At 40.5% G+C, this 23,224-nt stretch overlaps 1 protein-coding gene across 2 annotated transcripts in view; it reads left to right on the top strand.

Annotated features, from left to right (window-relative positions):
• Window positions 1-227: 227 nt before the first annotated feature.
• The window catches only part of ASAP1 (ArfGAP with SH3 domain, ankyrin repeat and PH domain 1), a 141,878-nt gene continuing 118,881 nt past the window's right edge, over window positions 228-23,224 (top strand). For both annotated transcript variants that reach the window (XM_041407555.1, XM_041407554.1), the window contains exons 1-2: window positions 228-507; window positions 18,722-18,808. In XM_041407555.1, coding sequence (XP_041263489.1) covers window positions 18,750-18,808 — 59 coding nt within the window. In that variant the 5' untranslated portion in view covers window positions 228-507; window positions 18,722-18,749. The remainder of the gene's footprint in view (window positions 508-18,721; window positions 18,809-23,224) is intronic.

Below are 23,224 nucleotides of genomic sequence, written 5' to 3'. Positions count from 1 at the left end.
GTTAACAGGGACGCTGCATGTTAACTGTATCTGTGGAGATTATGGCATGTTTATCCAGTGTTCAGATTTCCTGTCTGAGTGTTTGGATTTCCTGAAATCCCTGCTATCAGCCCAAGTGCTGTCCACTGAGCAGACCTTTTTCTCTCTCTCTCTTCCCCCCACCCCACCCCCCTTTTTTTTTTTAACTTTGCTCACATGGTTGGTTTTCCTTCCTGCTCTCTTTCCAGTTGTAGTGCCTGTGTCTCCTCACCGGTCAGGACATTTATGGATGCTGATCAACACTCTTAGACTCCACAACTCTGAGGATTGCCGTACATTGGATTTCCTTTTTATTATTATTATTATTATTTTATTTCACTTTATTTTACCATTTTTTGGCAAGAAAACCTGAAGAAACATGCTCTTTTTCAGCTGCCCATGAGAGAATATGTTTTAGTCTGAGATGGAATAATGGCCTTAGGCTTGAGGACCAAATCTGGAATGGGAATTCAGACTGCACACGTCCTGGTGAGTTACAGCGCGTGGGGGCTGAGCGTGGCTGGCGAGGAGCAGCTCAGAGACAGGGACAAAGGCTGAGCCCGTCCATTCAATGTGGCTGCGGAGCAAACTGCAAAAAGCAGATGGGTGAAGCTGAAGTCAGAACTTTTTCCAAAAAAAAACAAGTGAAGTCCATTTTTCGATCCTGAAAATACACACACTGCTCCAGAGCCCAGATAATGTCTAGATAAACTTTGTAGCAAAATGTGTAAGGCCAGATTCTGTGAGTCCTTTCTCATGAAAGAAACTTTTACTCACGTAAACAACCTCAGTGACTTTAAAAAGAGCTCATGTAAGAAGGGACTTGCAGAATGGGGCCCACAGTGTAAATTGTAATGTCTCGCTCTCAGCAAAAATTAATTTAAAAGAAACCCAAAAAACTTAGCATTTTCTGATTATCTTTGCATGTTTCCTTGGCCTTTTACCATTTATTGTGGATCTACATTTAGGTTTTAAGAAGAATCTGTGTGCCAACTATTTGCCCTATTGTCTCTTAAATAAGTTTGCAGTAGGAGCAACAGTGTATTCCATGCAGCAGTTCCGGGAGGCCAGAAAGGGGCTTTCTGTTGTTGGAGGGAAAATGCTGAGTGCTATGCTGCTCTGAATGAACTGGAAAGCTGCATTCAGACATGGGGCTTAGCTAAGGTTTTAGCTTCATTTTTGGATGTTAAGAGTTCATTATGACATTATCAGCCTTAGGTGGTTTTAGCTAAACCACAGTCACAAAAGCAATGAGTTGACCAGTCTCAAAATCAGTGACTCAGAATTTGAAAAGAAAAAATCTTCCTTTCAGGCCTCTGAAACAGATTTCATTATTGGCATCCATGGAAGTGCTGCTGGATTAAGTTGTGGAAGATAAAGCATCATCACTGTTGCAACTTTTGCTCTGTCCCATGGCTGGAGGTTGTGGTTGTGCTGAACATTCCTAAGCTGCTCATTGGAGCCAGTCCAGGGATTTGATTCTCTAATTGTAGGGGAAAAACTTGTTTCAGGACTTGCTTAGATGTAGGGAAACATCTATAGGAAAACCAGTTTTTTATAGCAATTTTACTTTTTTAAAGTAATTTTACTGTTTTTCTTAGACTATTGAACAAGTCCTGAATTCTAGTGTGCAGTACTGCATGTCAAACAAGAGACTGATATTTAAATTTTGGGGGGAGTTTGTAGGACAGAATATTTTCCTTCTTATATCCATAAAGGAAAAGAGCCATTTTCCCAGTTCTTTGCTTTCAGATTTGAGGTTTTAAACTAACTGCCTGGTGTTCCTTTCAACATGATCCTGCTGCTCATCTTCAAGGTTTTCTTTGCCTAAAGTCAAATGTTTTCTGGAGGAGCCAGACCAAACTAACGTCTTGTCTGCCAGGGAACCTCCAGGAATTTAGTTTTAATTATTGACATGGGGCAACACTGAAACTGGTGGCATTTTATGCTTTGAAAGGTCAGTTCTTGCTGTGTATGTAGGATGTACTCTCGTTCTAGTGGGTTGACTGTCAAAAAATGAAAGGGGGGCCAAGGAACCCCTGACCTGAATTAGACTGGACTGTGGTGCCCTGCCCTGCAGTTACCATGCAATTTGATGGTCTGTGGTCACGGATGTGATCAAACTGACTGTAGCAGAAATGTGCTCCTCTCAAAGCTGGCAGAAGAGTCAAATGTCATCAATGATCTCTAAACTGCAGAAAGTACAGACGAGGAGTCAAGGGAAGAATAAGGACTCATCTAGGTCTATCCAAATCTCCTAGATTTGGAAATTTTGTTGGCCTTCCTATGAACAAGATCCTTGAGACTGGGTCAGCTGTGGGATTTTTGCCCCCTTTTTGCAGGTCTGGCAGAAGTTCTCTGGTTTCAGCCAGGTTGGGAATGCTGTGGGAATAGTTTTTCTGGTGGTATTTTGGTATTTCCTCTTCTGCTCACACCCAGAGCAGGAAGTGCAGAAGCACAACCTTCAGCTCATTGTGTACGGGTTTCTTTTTATAAACCTGAATTCTCTGCCCGCCCCCCCTTCTCCATTTTTTTTTTTTCCTAACAGCCCTCACATAGGATTAAGGCTCTGTTGGATTTAGACTGAGAATTTTTTATATATTTACATATAACAATACTAAGCATTCAATAGTTCCTTGATAATTCCTTATCATATTAATTTTCCATTGTCTAAGTGCAATATTCCCAATCCCATGGTCGATAATGTCAGTGTGCCAGTGTCCCCCAGCAGCTGCTTCTGCTGGCATTTACTCCTGAACCTTCAGCATCATGAGGACTAACTGGCCACCAGGACCTACCTACTCAGTTGCCCATGAAGAAATTCTGCAAATTCTTCTTTTTTTGTAACAAACGGCACCATTAAACTAAGATAGATACTTAATGCATTAATGTTCTTTCCCTCACTCATTTTCTGCATCAGTGAGGAGGTTCAACTCATGTGCCCTCACTCCATGTGTCCAACTCACTCACCATCATGACCGCCAGTCCTCCTGCCTTTCTTGCTGCTGTTGGCAAGTATGGATAAACAATTTTGACAGGTACAGAGTCCTGCAGAGCTAACTTCATGAGCAGAGTGATGTGTTGCTGCTCAGATGATAAATGGACCAGAGGAACTAAACCACTTTCACTGAAAACATCCCTCACATCAAAAAAAATGTTAACCTTTCCTTTTCATGCAGTTTTCCTCAAAAAGCAAAGAATTTCAATTTTGTTTCACACCTGAGAAAGCATATCACGTTTGGATTGCATCTTCCCCCTCAAGACTATCTTAGCCACACTGTGAGCCCTTAATCGGCCATTTTAGAAATGAAAATAAAGTTAAGATGAATCTTAAAGTTGGTCCATGGCAAAATAATTCTTTCTATCTATCTCCACTTGGGTCCACTTTTAGGAGCACTACATGAACAGCTATGCCAGTCATGATTGGAAACTCTCCCCATGAGTTTGTAAGACAATTTGCTTCTCAACTGTTTCACAGTCTTCAAGAATACAAGGAAACACAAGCAAAGGGAAGTTAATTTACTTCACTAAAATCCTCTGTAACTTAAGCAGATGCAATGCAATTACTAAGAAGATTTGAGTTCTGATTCTTTTGGGGTTTCTATTGCTGTTGGCTCCAGTTCTCTTTCTTGGGCTTTGGGGAGCTGCAGAGCTCCAGAGAGGGCACGAGGAATGACAGCCTGGGTCATTATTTCAGACACTGATTAGCAGCAGGCTCAGCCTAGACCACACATCACTCCTCCCATGTGGCACCCAGGAGCCAAGCTCCATCCATGCTGAACAGGGTGAGATGTGAAGCTCTTTGCTCAGTCCCTCCCTGAACCCCAAAGCTGGGTTCAGCCCAGCCAAGTGATGCTTTTAGTGCATCTTCCTTTATCTCGACTGGAGTTAACAAAATCCATCTGTCTCTGTGAGTCAGCAGAAAAGTATTTAGCTTTTATACGAGTTAAGGGACATGGGATAGGGCAATGTCAAAGCACAGAAATCTTCCCCCAGCTTGGCACTTGCACATCACACAGGGAAAAGGCGTTGCATTTTCAGTTCCTATTCATCAGAGGAGCTGACTTACCCCATGTGTGGTGTGGCCCATGGTGTGCATGGTCATGGCTGCTGAACAAGGCTCCTTTCATCAGCAAACAAATGTGCAAACGGCATCACCCAGCACGCACTGTGACACGGTGGCTGCTGGCACTATAGCAAAGTCAGAAGATAACTCTATTTTCTTCTCATCAAAAGCAAAATGAGAAAGTCTCCCCTCTCCTCTTCTGCCCCCACTGCTACCACCCTGGCTTGAGCAAGTTGATCCTTAGGTATTTGTGTGGGGGTTTGTTCTCAGTGGTTAACCACATAACAATTTGAAGCATGTGGCTCACTCAAAAGAGACTGCCTTTAAACATTTGCAGACTGTAATTGTGTTGGAGAGAGCGAAGCCTCGGCTGGGGGCTGCTGGTTACCCTGGGGGCTGCGGCAGGAAGCCCTAAACATCCCACAGCAAGGTCCCATGAAGAGAGGGGAAAAAACTGATTCTATATCTAGGAACTTCTATTCTTGATGCTCTACAGCCAGGGCCAGATGTTCCCACCTCAGGTTTTGTACCTTTACTTGGTGTGTCAGAGCAAAACACCCAACAGGAAACAAAACAGAGAAAAGGGGTGGTAAGGAAGGGAATAATGTTTTGGCACACCACTTCCATAAATAAAGACAGATAAAAAAATGACAAAGAAATTAGAGAAGATTTGGTGTGAAGCTGAGAGTGCCTGAGACTGCTGCATGATCCCTGGGGGTGATCCCTGGGGTAAGGCAGGTAGTGTGGGACTGGAGAGCCAGGCTCTGCAGGGCACGGCAAGGAACCACCCTGTTTGGGGTGATAAAAACTCATTAGAGTTCTTCCATCCCTCCAACCTTTGTTGGACAGAGAGGAAAGACTGGAGAAAGGAGGTGTGTGCAAACAAGATGAGCAGTTGTGCTTGCAGGGGTAAAGACCCCAACACCTGCATGGTGCCTCAGCGCTTGTCTTCCCAGAGCTATGGGGCTATGCTAACATCCACTTTTAAAGAGTCTGGGGCTTAAAAAAGCCAATAAAACTGAAGATTGCAGCATTTCCCCATGGGAGAAGATGTCTGTGAGACATTCTGCAAGTAGTTTGTGACTCCATAAGGCGATGGGCTTTTGATAGCCATCTGATCCAGTGTATCCTCAGTCCAAGCCTAGGACAGCCTCTCCTTGGCTGCTCATATACATACTCCTAAGTGTTCATTGTGAAAAATAACAAGTGCAACTAATCTTCTTTGCCCAGCTACAAGCCTCACTTCTATTTTTATTTTCACAGCAGGTAAAAATACTGTATCTGTACAATTACCAGAATGGCATTTGATCTAAAAAGCAAATGGCTTTTGGAGTGTGGCCTTAAAGGTTGAAAAATTTAACTCGTTTGGAGAAATGGTAAATAAGGCCTTGCCAAGTCTTCTCTCATGGCTACAGTGACAGAAGCTGTAGCCAGGTGGCCCAGGGAGGGGATTGGAAATTGAGTTATGCTCCCAGGTCCTGGGAGGACCTGCAACCCCACACATTCCTTCCATATCTGTTCTCCAGGTCTGGGGAGAAAATAAATCAGCTCTTAGTGGCTGAACAAGACCCTTGGGATTGCCACCTTCTGTCTCTGAATTTTGATGGGCAAGTCACTGCATGGCCCTACCCAGACCAGCAGCAGGAGCAGCATGGCTGGCTCCCACTTTCCTTTTGTTCATCTCTGCAGCAGCCAGAAGGGAGCGTGTAAGTGGGAAATGCAGAGCACACTGCTGATGTGCTCCTCAGAACTGCAGGGGCAAGGAGAGGGAGATGTCTCCTGCCAAGCCTGGCACAGCATCATGTCCTTTTTATAGCAGCTGGCCAAGTGCATAGAGAGCCATTTTTCCTGACCAGACCTGCCAGAGAGGCAGCAGGACATTTCAGGCACTAGGACAAGCCTTATAGGAATTGGATTCAGCCTAATACCAAGCCCTTAGCAAAGTGCTATGGTTCTACACAGGAACATAAAACCATCAGAACCAACACTTCAGGATCTTGTCTTCAGCAGTGGCTGACACATGAAAGGTGCAAGAATTGAACAGGGAGGACATGTAGTGGTATTTCCACAGATAATTGCCACAGCGTTCCAGGATCTCATTTGGAAGATTTTTTGAGCTTTCAGAGCTCATGCTTAGGGTGTACTTGTCCTGCAGATATTTGCAACATGCTTTGTAGGCTTTTTCCTACTTAAACTAATATACATTTTAGGCATCCATCTTATAGGTACAAGAGATTGTTAGACAAAAATGAGTAGGCAAAGTCATGGAAGGAATTTTGTCCTGGATTTACAGTTATTAAATCATTACTAACATCTAGGATACAATCCTAGTTTCCTATCTGATTTATAGCAGTGCTACAAACTGAATTTTGTGGAAATATTCCAGATTTATTTGTGAGTAAATAAGATCTATGCCAGCACCATGTAACTCCAGTGCTTTATTTATGTAATTTAGCATGGAATCATATTGCTACTTTCCTTCTGCATTAAAATTCAAGCAGTTCAGTATTCACACAAATTAATATGCCTACTGATGTAATTATTTACATAATAGCATATTTGTCATGAAATGTGCAAGATTGTATTCTCTGCTAATATAGGATAGTGGCTCCAGCCATCTGATAAGAGGCAGGTTGTAGTTGCACATCCTTTAATAATTATTTCGGCAGGTGTCCTTTTATTCCTGTTCATAATTAGTAGCTGAGTACTTAGAAAAGCTTGTCAGGATCAGAAATTCCTACAATTCAGTAGTTATCTATATTCATGAACAGAGAGGATCTCTACCTTGGTAGAATAATTTCTGAAAATATTTTAAAATAGTTAAGGTATTTAATACTAACGGGTACCAAAATTCTACATTAAGTATAGAGCTTTTGAATTATTATAAACCAACAGGGTATAATTCTGATGTGACATGTGTTATAAATGAATCTGATTCCAGATTTAATCAATGGTAAGATAGGTCTTAGCCAGAATCCCAGATCTTACAGGTCATTTAGACTTTGTAATTTTTATTTTCTGTGTTTTTGAAGTTGTGGTAGAGAATGATCTATCATATTTCCATATTGACCAGGATGGGGTTAAAAATCTAGTATCCAAGATGATCTACAGCTGGAATTTATTCTCACTACCTAGACAAATGGGATTTGGCTCAGTGGAAACAAATTTCCTTACTATTGAGAATATTAGACTTAAAGGGCGTCAGTAGCAGAGGAACAAGGATAAAAAGGTGATTGTAAGTCATGTTGTGCTGGAGCCATACAACAGCCTACCTGACACCTGGTCTGAATTACAGAAGTCTCTTGATGGTTGAGATTTATGCTTTTCTTCTCAGAGTTCCTTGGAAGCTCAGAGCAGTAATTAGGCTGTTTCCCCTATAGGGTGGTACATACATGTCTGCACAGGGTATTTCATAAACTCCTACACTTCATTCCTTCCATTGCCTTCCAGCATGGAGGACAGCCTGGCTGCACAGTTCCTCTCCAGTGAGAAACGTCCTTCCCTCAAGGATCATTTCTAAATCTACTTCTGCCCATCTTAAGACACTTTGGTTTCCCAAAGAGCCACAAGTTGTTGACATATGCATCTACTTCCCAAGTCTGAGATCTGCAATAGGCCTCTGTCCTGTGAGTCACAGCAGTGTCCTAAGCAAAGTCCTCCAACAGCTGCAACTTGAGCAAGAGGGTTAGCCTTACAATAAACTCCTACCACAGATTTAAACCATCAGACAGATGAGGCATAAGAAGGAACATGACCCCAATCAGTAAGACTAGGTTTAGCCTGACCCTAAGGAAAACAAGGAATCTTAGACAATACTTTTCCATTATGGTGGTGCTGAAAGACACCTTATCATTTAAGGGAACCTTTTCCATGTGGGGATTATTTACATTCTGGGAAAAAAAAATGTAACTTATATCTTAGGAATTCATATTATTTAAATAGGGTTTAAATAATGTGTCACTGAGAACTCTGCAGTATCTATAACCTGTCTACAAGTGAGACTGAGGCAATTGCATTGTGTGTGTATGTATCTCCCCAAGACTTTGACACATTTCCCCCCTCCCCAACCAAGACAGATGGAGGAACAGAGGTCTCAAGAGCTCCTACACATTTTGTAAAAATAGGCATATTGCTAGAAGAAAAAAAATACTGTTTGAAACATCTAACTACCTCCTCCCGAAGGGATAAGCCACAGCTACTGTGAGGCCAAAAGACAATTTCCACAGGAGTGTAATGATGTGCTCACTGCAACCCAGGAGAAAAGCTTCCACAGCATTTGCCCCTCTAGGCTGCCCATAACGGTTTCCAGAGATCCCAAATCCTCTTGGTGTTCACTCAAACCTGTGTGTGCTGATATGGCTTTAGGTGCTATAACAGTTCAGTGAAAGACACCTGTTGTTATTTGTCCCAGGACTTAAATTCTCTCTCCTTGAAATATCATAAGCCATTAAACCACCATGTTAATGCAAGAAGTGTTTCCTGGAGATAATAATGTGCTGGCATCAGTATTGCTTCCCTACTAGTGCTGGCTGCTAGTACAGTGGCAATGTTTTGAGAGGATCCTGTTTGCTAAAGCTGGCCATTGAAGGTAAAATATTAATTAGTAATTTTCAAAAGATGGTTGCCTAGAATTCAGAACTTTAGCTCATAACAAATTAGATTGATTAGATTAGATTATTTCAATGCCCTTTTGAAAGTGAGGTTGATAATTTTAGTCTAGTAAGGGTTTTCCTAGGAGTTCAGTGCTTCCTCTCAAGTGTCTCAGTGCAGGACAATGTAACCCTTCTCTGAGCTGCAGAACATTTGTTTTTACAAATTCAAGGCCTGCTCTAAATAGAAATCCTCAGGTGGGCCAGGCCATTGAAGACAAGTCAATCTGAGTCTTGTGGAAGGACACTAGGCTCCCTGCAGAATGACAGCTTAGATGGGAGAGAAACAGAGATGTCCAGAAAGGATGGGTTTGTGCTTTTGCTCCTTAGCACCTCCAGTCACCTGCAACATATATGAGTTTAGCAGGTTTAGCAGGAGAAAAATGGTTGTCATGAACACCAGAACTGAGCAGCACCAGCCAGCTCCCACTCCAGAAGCAAACTGCAGTGGGCTTTGCTCTGGTTCCCACAGATGGAATGCAAGGGAGGAAGAACATTACAGTGACCAGGCAGCATCTGTGTGAACACTGACAACACCCTCTGGTTTCAACAGTAGTTATCACGAGAAAATATGTCCTCTGCTTTGTTGTTTCTTGTTCATGACAGAAACTAACAAGATGTTTTTGGTTTTTTTCCCCAGAAATGAAATAGGTTCTTTCTGGAATGCTCTGGGCAGATCAGGTTCTTCTAAGTACTGAAGGATATATATGTGGGATTTCATCATTTTTAAGCTCTCCCAGGTTTTTTTTGCAATATTAATTGTGTCAGTTACAGCACTGTTTTTACAGCAAACAGTAGACCCAATGTAAGGAAAGCTGGCCTCATTTGTGCTGTTAAGTCTTAGAAGCAGAAACTATTTGCAAGGTCATAACTTCCCTCACAGACACTATGTTTAACTGGGGAAGAGTTCTCTTACAGGAGTAATATTCTTACTTCTGTTCACATCTGCACAGTATTTTCCTGATCAGGAGATCAAGAGAAAGAAAATCTGAACAACTGCTTCTCTAAGTAATAATGAACAGAGAGCTGTGCAATAAATCATAATGTTCAATAAAATGAAAAACAAAATTTGGCTGGAGATTAATGGCTGGAGAGGGACTTACTGAATTAAATTGGATCAGATGTTCTCTGGAAAAAAAAATCTGAGATATATTCACAGGACTCTGTGGTGTTGGTTTTGTTTTTCACAAAAGAAGACTTAATTTGATTGTTTTGCAACTATCAACAATTTCTAGGCCTTGCAGAGTGATCTTAGGGGCTTGTGGTAGAGGAGAGGCACTGGCTGGAAATTCTGGTCCCGTTCAGGCAGGGAAGGAGAACGAACATGGAACCTTCCTGCTACACAATGCCACAAACTTCTCAAGTGTTGCAGGGGCATTGCATTTTAAGAAGATAAGGAGGGCTGACTTCAGTTCTCACATTCAGGGTAGATTCATGATTACAGGTGTGCTGCAAAGACTGATATGCCTCAGTTCCCTAAGGCTGTGCTCAAAGCCCAGCTGCACCTCTCATGTTCCCTCTTAGGTGGTTTAAGTGCCTCCTTCTAACTGTGTCTTCTCCTATAATCCCAGTTTCAAGTGCCCAGCCCTTCAGATGTTGGCTAACGACACATATGGGCTCTGACTCAGCCTTTTGAATTTCCCCAGGGACTAAGGCCCTCTAAATCTACCCTCAACTTGGTATTTCACTGCCAGATTTGCTTGTGACTCCAACCACAAGCAGCAAAACATTTACACTTCAAGAACTGCTCACCAAAGAAACTGACTTAAAACTGTAAACCACTGGTGCTGGTGGTTTTTCTAATCAGAGATGTCACTTGTTTTGTCAAGATGCAGACTTGGTTCATTAATATATCAGCTGAAGGAAACCAAAGCTGCATAAATTGTCACCGATCATGCTAGAGATACTGAAAACTCTTTCCCCTTCAATTAATTCGCTGAACACAAAGTGAAACAGACCCGTAGCAGGACAGATCAAAGGCCCTCCTCGGCAGGCGCGGTGTCGAAGGAAATGCACACACCTCCCTTCTCACCTGCTCCCTGCAGCCCAGCACATCTGCAGTGCTGTGGTTAGAGACTTGGCCTTATTAACTCGTGCTTCTTAGGCTTTTGTGAGAAATGGACTTAACAACAGTTGCCTAGAGCCAGAAAAAGAGGAGAAAGGCTATGTTATTAAAATCTAGAATGTAACACCATTTTAAAATTCATCAAAGAGCTCAGAGCAAGTTCTCCAGAGATTGGGGACTTAGTCATCCCAGGTTTCTCCAGCTCATTTAGATAATTGCTCTTGAAATAGCTGTCTTCTTTCTTCCTCCATAGCTCCCCTCTCTCTCTCTCTCTCCCTCTCTCTCTCTCTCTTTCTCTCTCTCTCTCTTTCTCTTTTTTGTTGAGTAAGTAAGTAAGTAAATATTCACGAAGCAGGCACATCAGCTCCACAGCTGCAGAAGGGCAGAAGAAACCTCCAGATACCTACCATGCACATCTGTGCTTTCTATAATATGAGCTAACCCCATCTGAGTGCATTCAAAATACTCATCTCACTATCACTTGCAGAGATATTCGGAACTTATTAGCCAGTTTAACTAATTAATGCACTAGTAATGTTATTTCTTTATTAAGCACTTATTAAATAAGAGGAGCTGTTTAGAAAACATAATGTGTTATTTATTTCACATTTTTACCTACCCTCAAGGCCTGGAGGTACTCAGTCTCAATACTTTCCCACCTTCTTGAAAACTATGATTTTCTTACTTCTGACTTGGTATAAATTCATGCTGTTACCAAGACAGGCAGCCCAAGCAGTTATATGAGGTTGAGCACATAACCAGTACAAATGAAACAGAAAAAAATAGGTTATTTTTCAGATTTTGATTAAAAAAAAAAACCAAACAAACAAACAAAAAAAAACCTTACAGAACAACATATAATTTTATTGTGGTTTTTTTGTGTAACTTCTATCAAACAAATTCTGAAAGATCAGTACAACTTCCCATTAGATCGCCACTGGAAAATATATCAGCATCCATGGCAGTGCACTAATGTTTTTTTGTGTTGTTTTCCACTGAAAGGTTGGGGGTTTTTAAAATTTGTTTTCTTCCTTCTAATGTCTCTTCCTGACTGTAGAATTACAGCTATAGTCTTATACCTGTCCGTGGTATGGTTCAGGCAGAAATAAGAAGGCCTTGGTGCAGTGTTTTTAGGCATGCAGCATCTTTGGAGCAGGTCTTCACCTCTGGAATCAGCACCCTACTCTCTCTTTTAGTCAGTGGGATGAAAGAAGCAGTTTAGTGTGTGATTCATCTGATTTTATAAACATCTACTCTATTATGTCTGTTTTAAACTTCTACTTTTGTAGGATGAGGTGAGATGCAACCTACTTTCAGTTATCTGTGTTGACCATATCATCAGTCACGATGAAAGGAGTCTGGAGTGAGCAGCCGAGGCAAAGACACTTTGTCAGATACATCCCACTTCTGCAGTCTAAAAGTTGAGTCAGAGCTCAGTAAAGCGGAGGTAAAGAATCCCACTTACATGGACTGAGTTTGGGTTAAGTTGTAAAGGTTCTGTTCTGTCACTAACTGTTGAGTTTATCTCATTTTTCTATGTAGATAGGACACATAATTTCAAAGACATAAATATCCATGCTCATGGATCTGGGCATGACTCACTGTATGGGTAGATTCAGACCTGAAGAGGATACTTAGGAGTATCTTTCTATGCCTATATTGAGGTTTCTATGTGCCTTGTATTTTGGGTAATTCTCTACAGACACTTTGATAGTTCTGCACTCTGCTGAAGGACAGGATGGCTAGAGGTATTACTGAGCCAAAATAAAATACATTTTCACAGGGCTGTTCAGTAAAAGAGTGGTACCACTTGGTGCATGTCAAAGAGGAAGGAATGACAAACACAGCACTGTGAAGGACAGAGCTGTATCAAGAAAAGTGGGGTTGTCACAAACTGGAACCTGATGGTCTTGTCTTCAGTCTGCTGTAGCCACCCTACAAATATATATCAAATATATTAACTTCTGTGAGATGTTCAGACACCAGGACAATGCATGACCTCATGAGTGCCTGACTAATCGATGAAGGCTGGAAGTAGGAGGTGCAGTGCTTGCTTTACCTGAGTGCTGCCAACTCAGAGTAAAAAAGCCGCTGTAGGAAGGACATCAAAGGTTCAAATGCACCCAACTATTTGTGCAGAGATGATTTGATCTTTAACACAGATGTACCAGATTTAGTTTCTAATTTTAATAATGACTCCTTAATAAAACTCAGCAAATGGTTGATCTTGAATTCAGCCCACAACCAGTGGCTACTGAGAATGAGTGGGAGCACTGACAAGAGGGCTTGATGCCATATTCACATTATATTATTAATCTATAATCTATATACCATGCACAGGGTATTTTGCTATAAACTTTGTACGGAGTAAATAATTAAGCAGTGACTAAGCATACAGGGAAGGTGAGAAGCACTCTTGTGTGTTACTAGGCCCTCACAGTTTTCAGAAGTGGATTATAAGTAACTCAAAATCTTGGACTGTGAATGGCAACCTTGTCATCAAATATAAAAAATACCCTTGACAAGATCAGTGAAAGCCCTGCAGAGGTCTGAAGATGGGCAGCAGACACTCTGATTAGATGCTGCCTCCAGAAAATGAAAATTCTTTCCCGAGCCCAAGAAACAGCTGATGGATATAGCTGGAAGTGATAAAAAGGTCACTCTTAAATGGATACAGGGAGATTTAACTCACAATACCACCACCCTGAAGCCCTTAGACAAATAATAAAACACGGGCTGCAAAGACTAGGAAGTCATTCAGTCTAAATACTTACACAAATTTTTGTCATATATCTGAGTCTTAAAGAAAATTCACCTCTGAATGAGACTGTATAAAATGACCAAACAAGTACCCTTGAGCCCTCTGGCCCTCTCTGGCAATGTGCTATAAAATCCTACAGTAAAAAACTGTTCAGTCTTAGAATTATGTTTTGCAGCATGAATTCCAAACCACTGTTCTGTAGCACCTGCATGATCATTTCATAATCATATGACAATTATGTCACATGAGACAGAGAACTAATTTCCATTCTAACAGTAATAACCATCTCCTAAAACTAGGTTCTTTTTAAATCAGTTGCTATTTCTAAAAGTACCCATGCAAGAAAAGGTCTGAATTTTTAAGTTGATTTACATATTCAAACATGAGGGTATCTCAAGATGAATAGAAGAAATCTCATATTTTTGCCAATATATTTAAAAGTTTGGTCTGATGACCTGAGGATTAATAACCCTCTCAGCCTGACATCAATCCAGTGCCAAACACTGGAATTGTTAATTCCAGGTATTATTTATAGAGAATCAGAGAAAAATAATGAAATGTATTACTTTTTTCATTACTCATTGCATACTAATCAGGATGGAATTAAGGAAAATACATTTTATTTCAAGAAAGCTATCTTGATATTTTTTCAGGATTTAAATTTTCCCAAGGAAAAGAAAAATTTCTACTACTTATGTATTACTTATGAACTTTGGTAGCACTTGTAGCACCAAAAAAAAAATTTGATTAAGAAATTAGAATTCTCCAAAGTCACCACTGTAATGATTGAATAGATTAAAACCTAATTTGCAACTGACATTCTTGGAAACCCTCATAAGTGGGGACTCATCATCAAGAGGATGTCACTCAGCCCTTCAGGGTCACTCCTGGGCTCTGTGCTGGGTTAGTTTTCCACTATTGCTTTCTTTCAGGATTCAGCCCATGTCTACAAGCATGCTAATACTTTGATCATATATTTTTATGGAAGCACTGAAAACACATACGGCTAATTCATGAGGTGAGGGTGGAGCTTCTATTGCTTAGGACATACTAAAATCAAGTCCACAGACAAATATCCTCAGATTTTCTTCCCTGAAGTTTGTTAGACCACATCTTAATAGTGTTATCCAAATCACAGATTAGGGCAAAGCCAAAGAACATATGTTTGTCACATCCTGTTTGGATGATACCAACACAGACACAAACAGAACAAGCAGATTTTGGCATGAAATGAAAGATATTTTTGTTAACCTCACAGTTGTTAAAGAACATGTCAGTTACCACTTGGACTGAATAATTTAGTTCCATATTTTGCCCATGAAAGTGTCTTTAATAACCTTTGTAAAAATGTGATTTTGAGGACAATCTTTAAATATGTAATATCTGCTTTTCAACAGAACATAGATAGAACAATGACTTGATTCACTGCTGTTCAAATAACCAGCTTTTTTTTTTCATTTGCAGGAAATAAGATTTTTCTACCTGCTTTATTTTAAAGCTTTTTGGGATATAAAAGCTTTCTGCTCAGTCATTAGCTGCAAATTGCAGAATGAAGCAGTACCCTACAGCATTTCTAGATGAAGTAGTCTGTTTATACAGAAAGCACAAGAGCTATAATTACCACATGATCACATTTGTATATCAAGGTCAGATTTCTGTGATTCACACTATTGTTTGGACATAAAGGGAGTTGATTTTCAGCATGGTGGTGCACAACTACTATTGTTATTGCATCAGTGACTGTAGAAACAATATTAACTTTTGCTTGTTTGAGTTTTTCTAGTTAGGGTAACTCTCATTCAGGAATATGAGAAAATTGGCTGACAAGTATTTGCCCTAAAATAGTCATTAGACATGAAAAAATATGGATTTATATTATTGCTACTCAGGACATATAGTCTATTAGGAAAGAAAAAAAAGTCTTCTAAAGCAAAAAACAAGATAAAATTGGTCATTAAATGACTTAAGCATTAAATCACAGAGTTTAAGCAATATCAAATGCAGGTAACTAAAGCATGTAAAAATATTTCCTGATATTTTCCTCTCCTCTGCAAAATCCCTGCATAATTGTTTTTCTTGATTATTATCCAATACAGTGGCAATTTGGCAATTTTTATATTCTCTTCCTGAGAATCCATTAGCTTTCCACATTTACCCTGTTCTAAAACCTTAAAAATATAGGGATTCAACTCATTATACTTATTAGTTAAGCATCAGGATTAGTCAAGCACTTAGATTGTACCAATTAATCCAATATAATTGTACATATTTATAGCTAGGCACAAGAACAAATGCTTTCCTCATCTAAGGACTAATAGAATCTGCTATTGTATTACTGTATTGTGTCAAGTTGTCACCCAGCTGCCATTAATGTCACCCTATTCTGTTAGGCCCCCTCCTTGCTTAAGCCCCACTAGACTTTCTCTATTCAGCTGTAGGTGTTCCTGGGTGAAAAGCAATCATATTTCTCCAGTTTTCATTGTTCTCTGTATCTTCTGGGCTTTTATCTTTCATATCCACTCCCTGTTCCCGCTCACACATTGCCACATATAAGGATTTTCCACAAATCTGGTAATTTTACCCCCACATTGCCATGAACAGTTGGGGAGCATTGGTTTTGTTTTCTTAGGAGGGTGAGAAGAAGAGTCAAAATACCATCTTGACACAGCCCAAATTCTACTACTGTCATTGGGTCAAGGGTTTCAGAAAAGCTGTATTTAGCTTCAAAAGACTCTACCCAGATAAATGACACTAATGGGTGTATGGCTTGAGGAATTCGCTATCTGAATGATGCCCTAAAAAATTGTCCAAGGTCACTGAGCTAGTGTTGAACTCACATGAGCACTTTTATCACTGGGCCACCATTCCTCTCTCTAGGAGAGCCATATATGTTTCTTTCTCAGTGTTGTTTCTCATCAATCAATGATGATAACTTCAACCAACTTGATATCTTTATAAATATTTCTCTGGATTTCTTTGATATTTTATTCATTTGCTGATTTCTCTTGTATAAATAGGCCCCAAAATGAGTAGGAGACCTAGAAAGGGAATATAATGATTCTATAACCACTGAGATGTAAACAAAAAATGCTCATAATGCCACTTATAGCAAATGAGCAATCAAACAATATTCAGTAGCTTATTACAGCAGACATAAAGAGATTCTGTGACTTTTTAGCTTACGATGAATAAACTGCCATCCATTTAAAATTTAAAATAGTTATTTGTAAACTTAGAAAGTAATGAGCCATTATATATCTTTTCTTTCTTGCTTTGATTTGAATAACATAAACCTAGGATGATGGTGACTTTTTTTGCCGATAAAGATGAATAACATAATTAAAAGGAAGAGGTGTGCTGTAAAATTAAAGAACCAGCACACATATCATCATGGGTTGAGTCACATTCAGGGTTGCTAGTGGCTATGGTTTGTTGTAAGATGGTGGTACTCAGTTGTCTGCCAGGAGAGGCCAATCCACAAAAACACTGTGCAGTGCCAGGGCTGCCTTCTAACAAATTTTTCTTTCATGTAACATAATATTCAAGTATAATATTCTTGATTTGAGGCAGATACTCCTCCTCTTGCACACTGGCCTTCAAATCAAAGGACACACCTCCTCCTTAGGAGCAGAGCCGTAACCATTTCTCCTCCTGTGCTGCCAAGCTGGTGGCATACCTGGTAAAATCTCAGATGCTTTCCAGGCAGCATGTACAAATCGAAGTCTGCCGGTAAAAAAGATGTCTAACCTTCTTAATAATAAAAGAGTTATTGACAACATCACTTGAAAGTATCCTAAGGGCTCAGAAACAGAAGGGAAAAGAGAGATACTAACATCCTATCCAAAAACTCGTATGTCGCAACTTTTAACTGAATCTCATATGTCTTGGAGACAAGGACTACTCTATGCTATTTTTAATGTTAAGCACTGGAATATCTCCAGACCCACAAGTCATATCTGGAAACACAAAACAAACAGGACAAACCCCATAAACAAACTACAGCAGTCTCTGGGGAAATAGGTCAACAAGTGCAACAAGGCTTCTCTTAGACAGAAGGTTAAAAAAAAAATACTCATAGAGAAGGATTCATGTTTTTCCTCATGGAATCAAGGAATAAAGTGATGTGCTCAAATGAAAATTGGCAGACTGGTTAATCAAAGGGTTTAATCTGGGGATGGCCTCTCTCCCACACCTCCACTGCCTGGGCCCCTCTGTTTGACTCTGATCTCATCCTTATGGGTGCTTGTTGCCTCTACCATGTCCCAGCCCATGCAGTCCACATTGCTCTGACTCAGGTAGGCTTGTCCCAGCCTACCTGATTTACCATCTCATGGCAATGGCTTCTGTGTAGTATTGTCCTCCTCAGCACCCATATCTGGCCTCAAGCCCCTGCCAGTCTTTTTCCAGCTTGTACCTTTGGACCAAACATGAAGATCAGCCCAGAATGTCCCAAACTGAAAGGTATGTGCCAGCCCTACTCAACTGCTCAGGCCTCTGCAGCATGTCTAGCACCTTCCTTTCCCCACAGCAATGCAAGTCTTAAACTGGAACGAGTATGAAATATAGTGGCAGAAAAACCTGATGAAAAATTGTGAGACCACTTGTCCATATCCTGCCATGACTGTCTCCCCACACCCTCCTGCCCTCTCCCACATGCAGGATTACATCCTGTCAGAACACTTCTTGTTCCCAGTCTCTTTATCCTTCATATCTTATCTCCATCTTCCAAAAAAGATCAGTCTGGTGCGTACACCTGACATTGAAATTTTCAGCTTGAATGCTTAGACTGAAGTTATATCAGAAAACAGGGTCTTCTGAAGTGTCAGACAGCTTGGACAGGCAAGTCCTTACCAGCACTGCACTCAGTGCAGCTGACTGAGTAGTTGCCACATTGAGTTAGACAGAGAGTTTACCCAGCCAGCTAAATGAAGCTCTCCCCTAGCAATTTTTAACAAGGTGCTCTTTACCAAGGAATTTCTAATGGATCTGCTTACCACAGTGAAACTTAACAGTATTAAATGCAGCAATCAAATAATGTATGATAAATTTCCATCACTGAAGAATTAACACACATTGTTTCAAACTGACTGTTTCAATAAGTGACTTTGTCAGTCCCATAGCTTTGGTCAGTTTTACTTACTTGATCTTTGCTCCTCTTCTAGGTAGGTTTCTGGTCGTGACAGATGAGACATGAGATCTTCAGCATCCAGGCTTTCAAGTTTTTCTTCACGAGATTCACTATGGAATCGGTAAGAAAGACAAAAGACATAAATATAAATAACTTGTTTAAAGAGTAAAAAGCAGACCACATGTTTTATGAATTCTAATACCTGCCAGTGGGATTTTTTCTGCTTAATGCCACTTCAGACAAAGAGTAAAAAGCAGACCACATGTTTTATGAATTCTAATACCTGCCACTTCAGATTTTACTACAGTGGGTGTTCCTCAGAAAAAGTCTAATCTATTGCCTTTCAAGGATCAAAAATTCCAATAAATCAGTAAATCCTTACAAAGCATTGGCCACCTGAATAATTATTGGAACAAGCACTAACATTTATTACACAGTTTGCTTTGCTTTGATAGATTTTAAAGCTGGATGAGGGGGCAGGGTATACAAAGGACATTGTAACTCCTTTCAACTCATCTAGATCTGGTAACTGATGTTGTTTTAACTTTGAAAACAACAAATCTCTCAGATCAGCCTGAAAAATCTATGGCAAGATTTGTGTGGGGGCTTGGAAAGAGGAGGGACTCTCTTCTTTGCATGATGTAAAGTGCTGAATAGCAGACAGTTGTCTAAATATGCTTTTTGTGTATTCAGTCTCTGGATGGTGAGTTCTCTTGTTTTAAAGTTTTCACTCTCTTTCACTGAACCACTAAATGCTACATTCGGATTGCCTGACTTGAATCCCCTATAACAACAATAATGATGGTTAAGGCTGAAGTTTTCTTTGTACTGGATGCACGGGCTGGAGCTACCCTGGCACAGGTCACTGCTCCCTGTGTGACCACAGAGTAGTGTGGGACTTTCATCCTTTCTTCCTCCCTGGGGGAATCAGTTGACCATATTGCAGTCCAGACCAGCCAGGAGGGTGAATCACTGCTTCTGATCTTCCCAAAACTGAATAAATCCTCCTTTGGCGCATTTGCTTCGTCACATGGCTACACATACTTTTCCTTTTTGAGTCCATGAGGTCTTAAATAAGCAAGAGTTCAGAAGTCAAACAGTCACATTTTAAAAAATATAGAGCTATTAAGCTGGACATTCCTACTTGATTTTGAAATGGCACTTCCGTTTTTATGTCCTACTGCTCCTAGATTTCCTTGAAGGAAATCACAACTGCCAACAAGAAAATAAGCAGTGCTAACATCCCAGAAATTAATGAAACCAAATTTCCTACAGGTCTGTGTCTTGATGAAGTTCCTGAGGAGGTGCAAACCATCACTGAAACTTTTCCCATGACTGGGACACTTAGGAGATCTTTCTCCCACACTGATCAACTTGACAAAGAACAAGGTGACAGTGAACCTTTCCAATTCATAAGGACAAGAAACATTCTTTTACCCCACTCACTTTTATTTTCTCACAAAACTTTTAGGACCTGAAGATTTTTGACACCTTTCCTGCCGCCCTTTCAAATTTTCTGAGATCAGCATTGCTTTAAAAAAAATCCTTAGAGGCAGAACAGATGAGCAGATGGTCACCCTCTACAGTAGTCAATGGAGCCAGTTAACTTAGGAAGCTGCAAGCTCAAGTTCAGTGGTTAAAAGTAGAAGCAAATGAGTAATCAGCAAAAGGAGCTGCTGTGCTGGACCTCCAGACTGAAATTCTACACTGCTAAATTTCATTTGGCACCATGTGAACACTGGCCCAACAGAAATTTGGTACACACAGCAAGACTAGTTGCCAAAAACTTCCATATGGTTATCTGTCATCCTGGGTTTTGCCAGAACCTTACGACTTCAACATTCAAACATCTACATTAATAAAACCCGCAAACCACAATTTTAAATGTGAGTAATTTTGCTTGAGCATGAAGGAGACATTCCTCAAATTATTTCAGATCTTATGTATCGTTAAACATTCTGATTTCCTTAATAAAACAAACAAATATGCAAACAAAATAAACACACAAAAAAACAAAACCCAAAAGGCATCACTTCTTATGCTACTTATAAGTCTGGCTAAGGGATGCATCCTTGAAAACAGTAGCTTATATAAGGCAAACACAGATGTGCTAATATGTTCAGTGGCTGCAAGGACCTTTTTTTATAACATCCAACATCTGCAGATTTATTTCCAGCCTTTCTCTGAGTTGCTATTTAGAAAATTATGAGAAATAAAGTATGCTCAGACAACACTATAAGCCAGCACTTCAACTCAGTAGGCCCATACACATTCACATCTGCAGACTGTGTCTTAGCAAACCTTGCTAATGACTTCTGTTTATTATCATGGGGGTCTTAGTCCCTCTTTTTCCACAAAGTAATGCTAATAAAACCATAATATAGAAGGAGGAATCCCTCACAAATCCAGATCTTTCTGATTTATATTGTCACAGCATTAACAACTAGTAGAAAGAAACCCTTTCATTTACCTACCAAACATTTTTGTCTGTCAAAAAAAGTGCTAACAAAATTGTTTGGACTGAGAGTCCTTCTCATCCCTCAGCTACTTTTTTAAACTCTTACAATAAAATGTATATTAAAAATACTTAGTTCTGATACAGCAGTATTCAGCTGAAAAAGCCCAGTGTTCTTTCACCTAGAGAAATAAATGTAATTGTCTGCATTCCACAGATAGAGAAATGATGCACACAGAGATCAGTTGCCATGTCAGAGCCGTGAGTGGTGGCTTAAAGACATGAGACCAGGTCTACAGAGCCTTTATTTCATTCTCCAACTGCTTCCAAGGTTCATTTTGGTCTGAACCTTCATTTTTACTGCAGGCAAAACACTGCCTGTTGCCATCAGCACACATTTAGCAGCTTCAGTAGAACCAGAGATGTGCCTGGTAATGACACAGCCATATCGTTTCCAGAGGGAAAGAAAAAATATTGAAATGTTTGCAATGTGGGTTGAGGCTTTATTTCATTCTCTTTTTATTTTGGAGAGCATGCTATGCCAGCTGCCCTGCAACATGTTCATTTCTGCAGTATCACGCTCTGATTTTAGTCATTGCTATTTCTCATATTAAAAAAAAAAAAAAACAAAAAACCACCACGCTTCCAGCTACTATGACTCCTTCTTTGGAAGGACTCTTATTTCTCTCATTTCAATCAGAGTATCCCTTCACGACATATTGGCTTCATCCTGTCCTTTGCAATCCCACTGGAACGGTCTGCCCTTCTGCCAACATGTCTGCAGTGCCCCTCCCAACAATCCTTCAAAGATTTGCTCATTGTCAGGAATGCAAGGACAGCTGTGCCCAGGTTTCCCTGTGGTGTTCCTCAGCCTCACCAATGCAGTGATGGTGGGTACTGCTGGAACACCACCTCCCTCAGGGTCAGCAGTTCTTGCCTGACTATCTCTGTGAGTAATGAGCAGGCTCATATTTTCACTTGGGCAAGGGTTAACATCAAACCTGTGAGTGGCTCTACTGACAGTTTTCTTATCCATCAGCACTTGTAAGAGTGTGGTATCTTTGGACTGTCCAAAAACCAGTCCATGTAGAAGAATATACTGCTGTACTTTTATATTCTGCAGATCTTGTAAGAGCTGTGTTTGAATCTGTTCTTGCACAGGACCATGCCCAAGAATCCTATGTGCCTGAGAGCCTTTCCCGACTGCTTTCTGAACTCTGTCAGGCTTGGAGCTGTGACCACTTCCCTGGGGAGCCTGTTCCAGTGCCCACCAGCCTCTGGGGGAAAAAACTTTTCCGAATATCCAACCTAAACCTCCTCTCACACAAGTTCTAGCCATTCCTTTGGGTCCAATCTCTGGTCACCAGAAAGAAGAGATCAGCATCTGCCCCTCCTCTTTGCTTTGTGAGGATGTTGGAGACCACAATGAGGTCTCCACTCAGTCTCCTCCTCTCCAGGCTGAACAGCCCAAGTGATCTCAGCTGCTCCTTGTACGGCTTCTCTTCCAGACCCTTCATATGCATTATTGCACTTCCTATCAACTGAGTAAGGTTTCTTAAATGAGCATCTCTAACAAAAACCATCTGTGAAATAGAAATACCAAATTCAGTACACCTGTAACAAGAAAGGAGCATGTCTGTCCTGAGCTTGCTGCCTCTTGCTGCAGGTGAGCATTTTGCTGTTTCATTTTTGGAGAATGCAGAGGTGGCAGGGGAACAGCCCATCGCTTGTTGTTACTGGGAGCCTGGAATGCCATTGCGTGTTTGTCTGCTTGACACTTGATCTTGCATGACAAAACCAAAAAACAAAGGCAAAACTGAATCAGCAGATTAGTCAGCTTAATCTTGTGTAACTCAATGCTGCACTTCATTTTCAGTACTGTTATTTTCAGCTGTCCTTTGAGATGGTTATTTGAGCTTCTTGATCATTCAGCCAAGCTACTTGCCCAGGACATTCACCTAAATAAGATGCAAAATGTATAATTCAGCAAAATATTTCTGATGTTCTGATTTAATCTTTTTTTCATTTTGTCCACATAGTGTTAAAACCACAGGATCTTAATGCTACTAAAATGTCATTTAT

Source organism: Onychostruthus taczanowskii, unplaced genomic scaffold, assembly GCF_017590055.1.
Source record: "Onychostruthus taczanowskii isolate IOZ18803 unplaced genomic scaffold, ASM1759005v1 scaffold27, whole genome shotgun sequence".
Classification (NCBI taxonomy): domain Eukaryota; kingdom Metazoa; phylum Chordata; class Aves; order Passeriformes; family Passeridae; genus Onychostruthus; species Onychostruthus taczanowskii.
The sequence above is the reverse complement of the archived record's forward strand: the minus strand, read 5'-3'. Positions and strand labels throughout refer to the sequence as shown.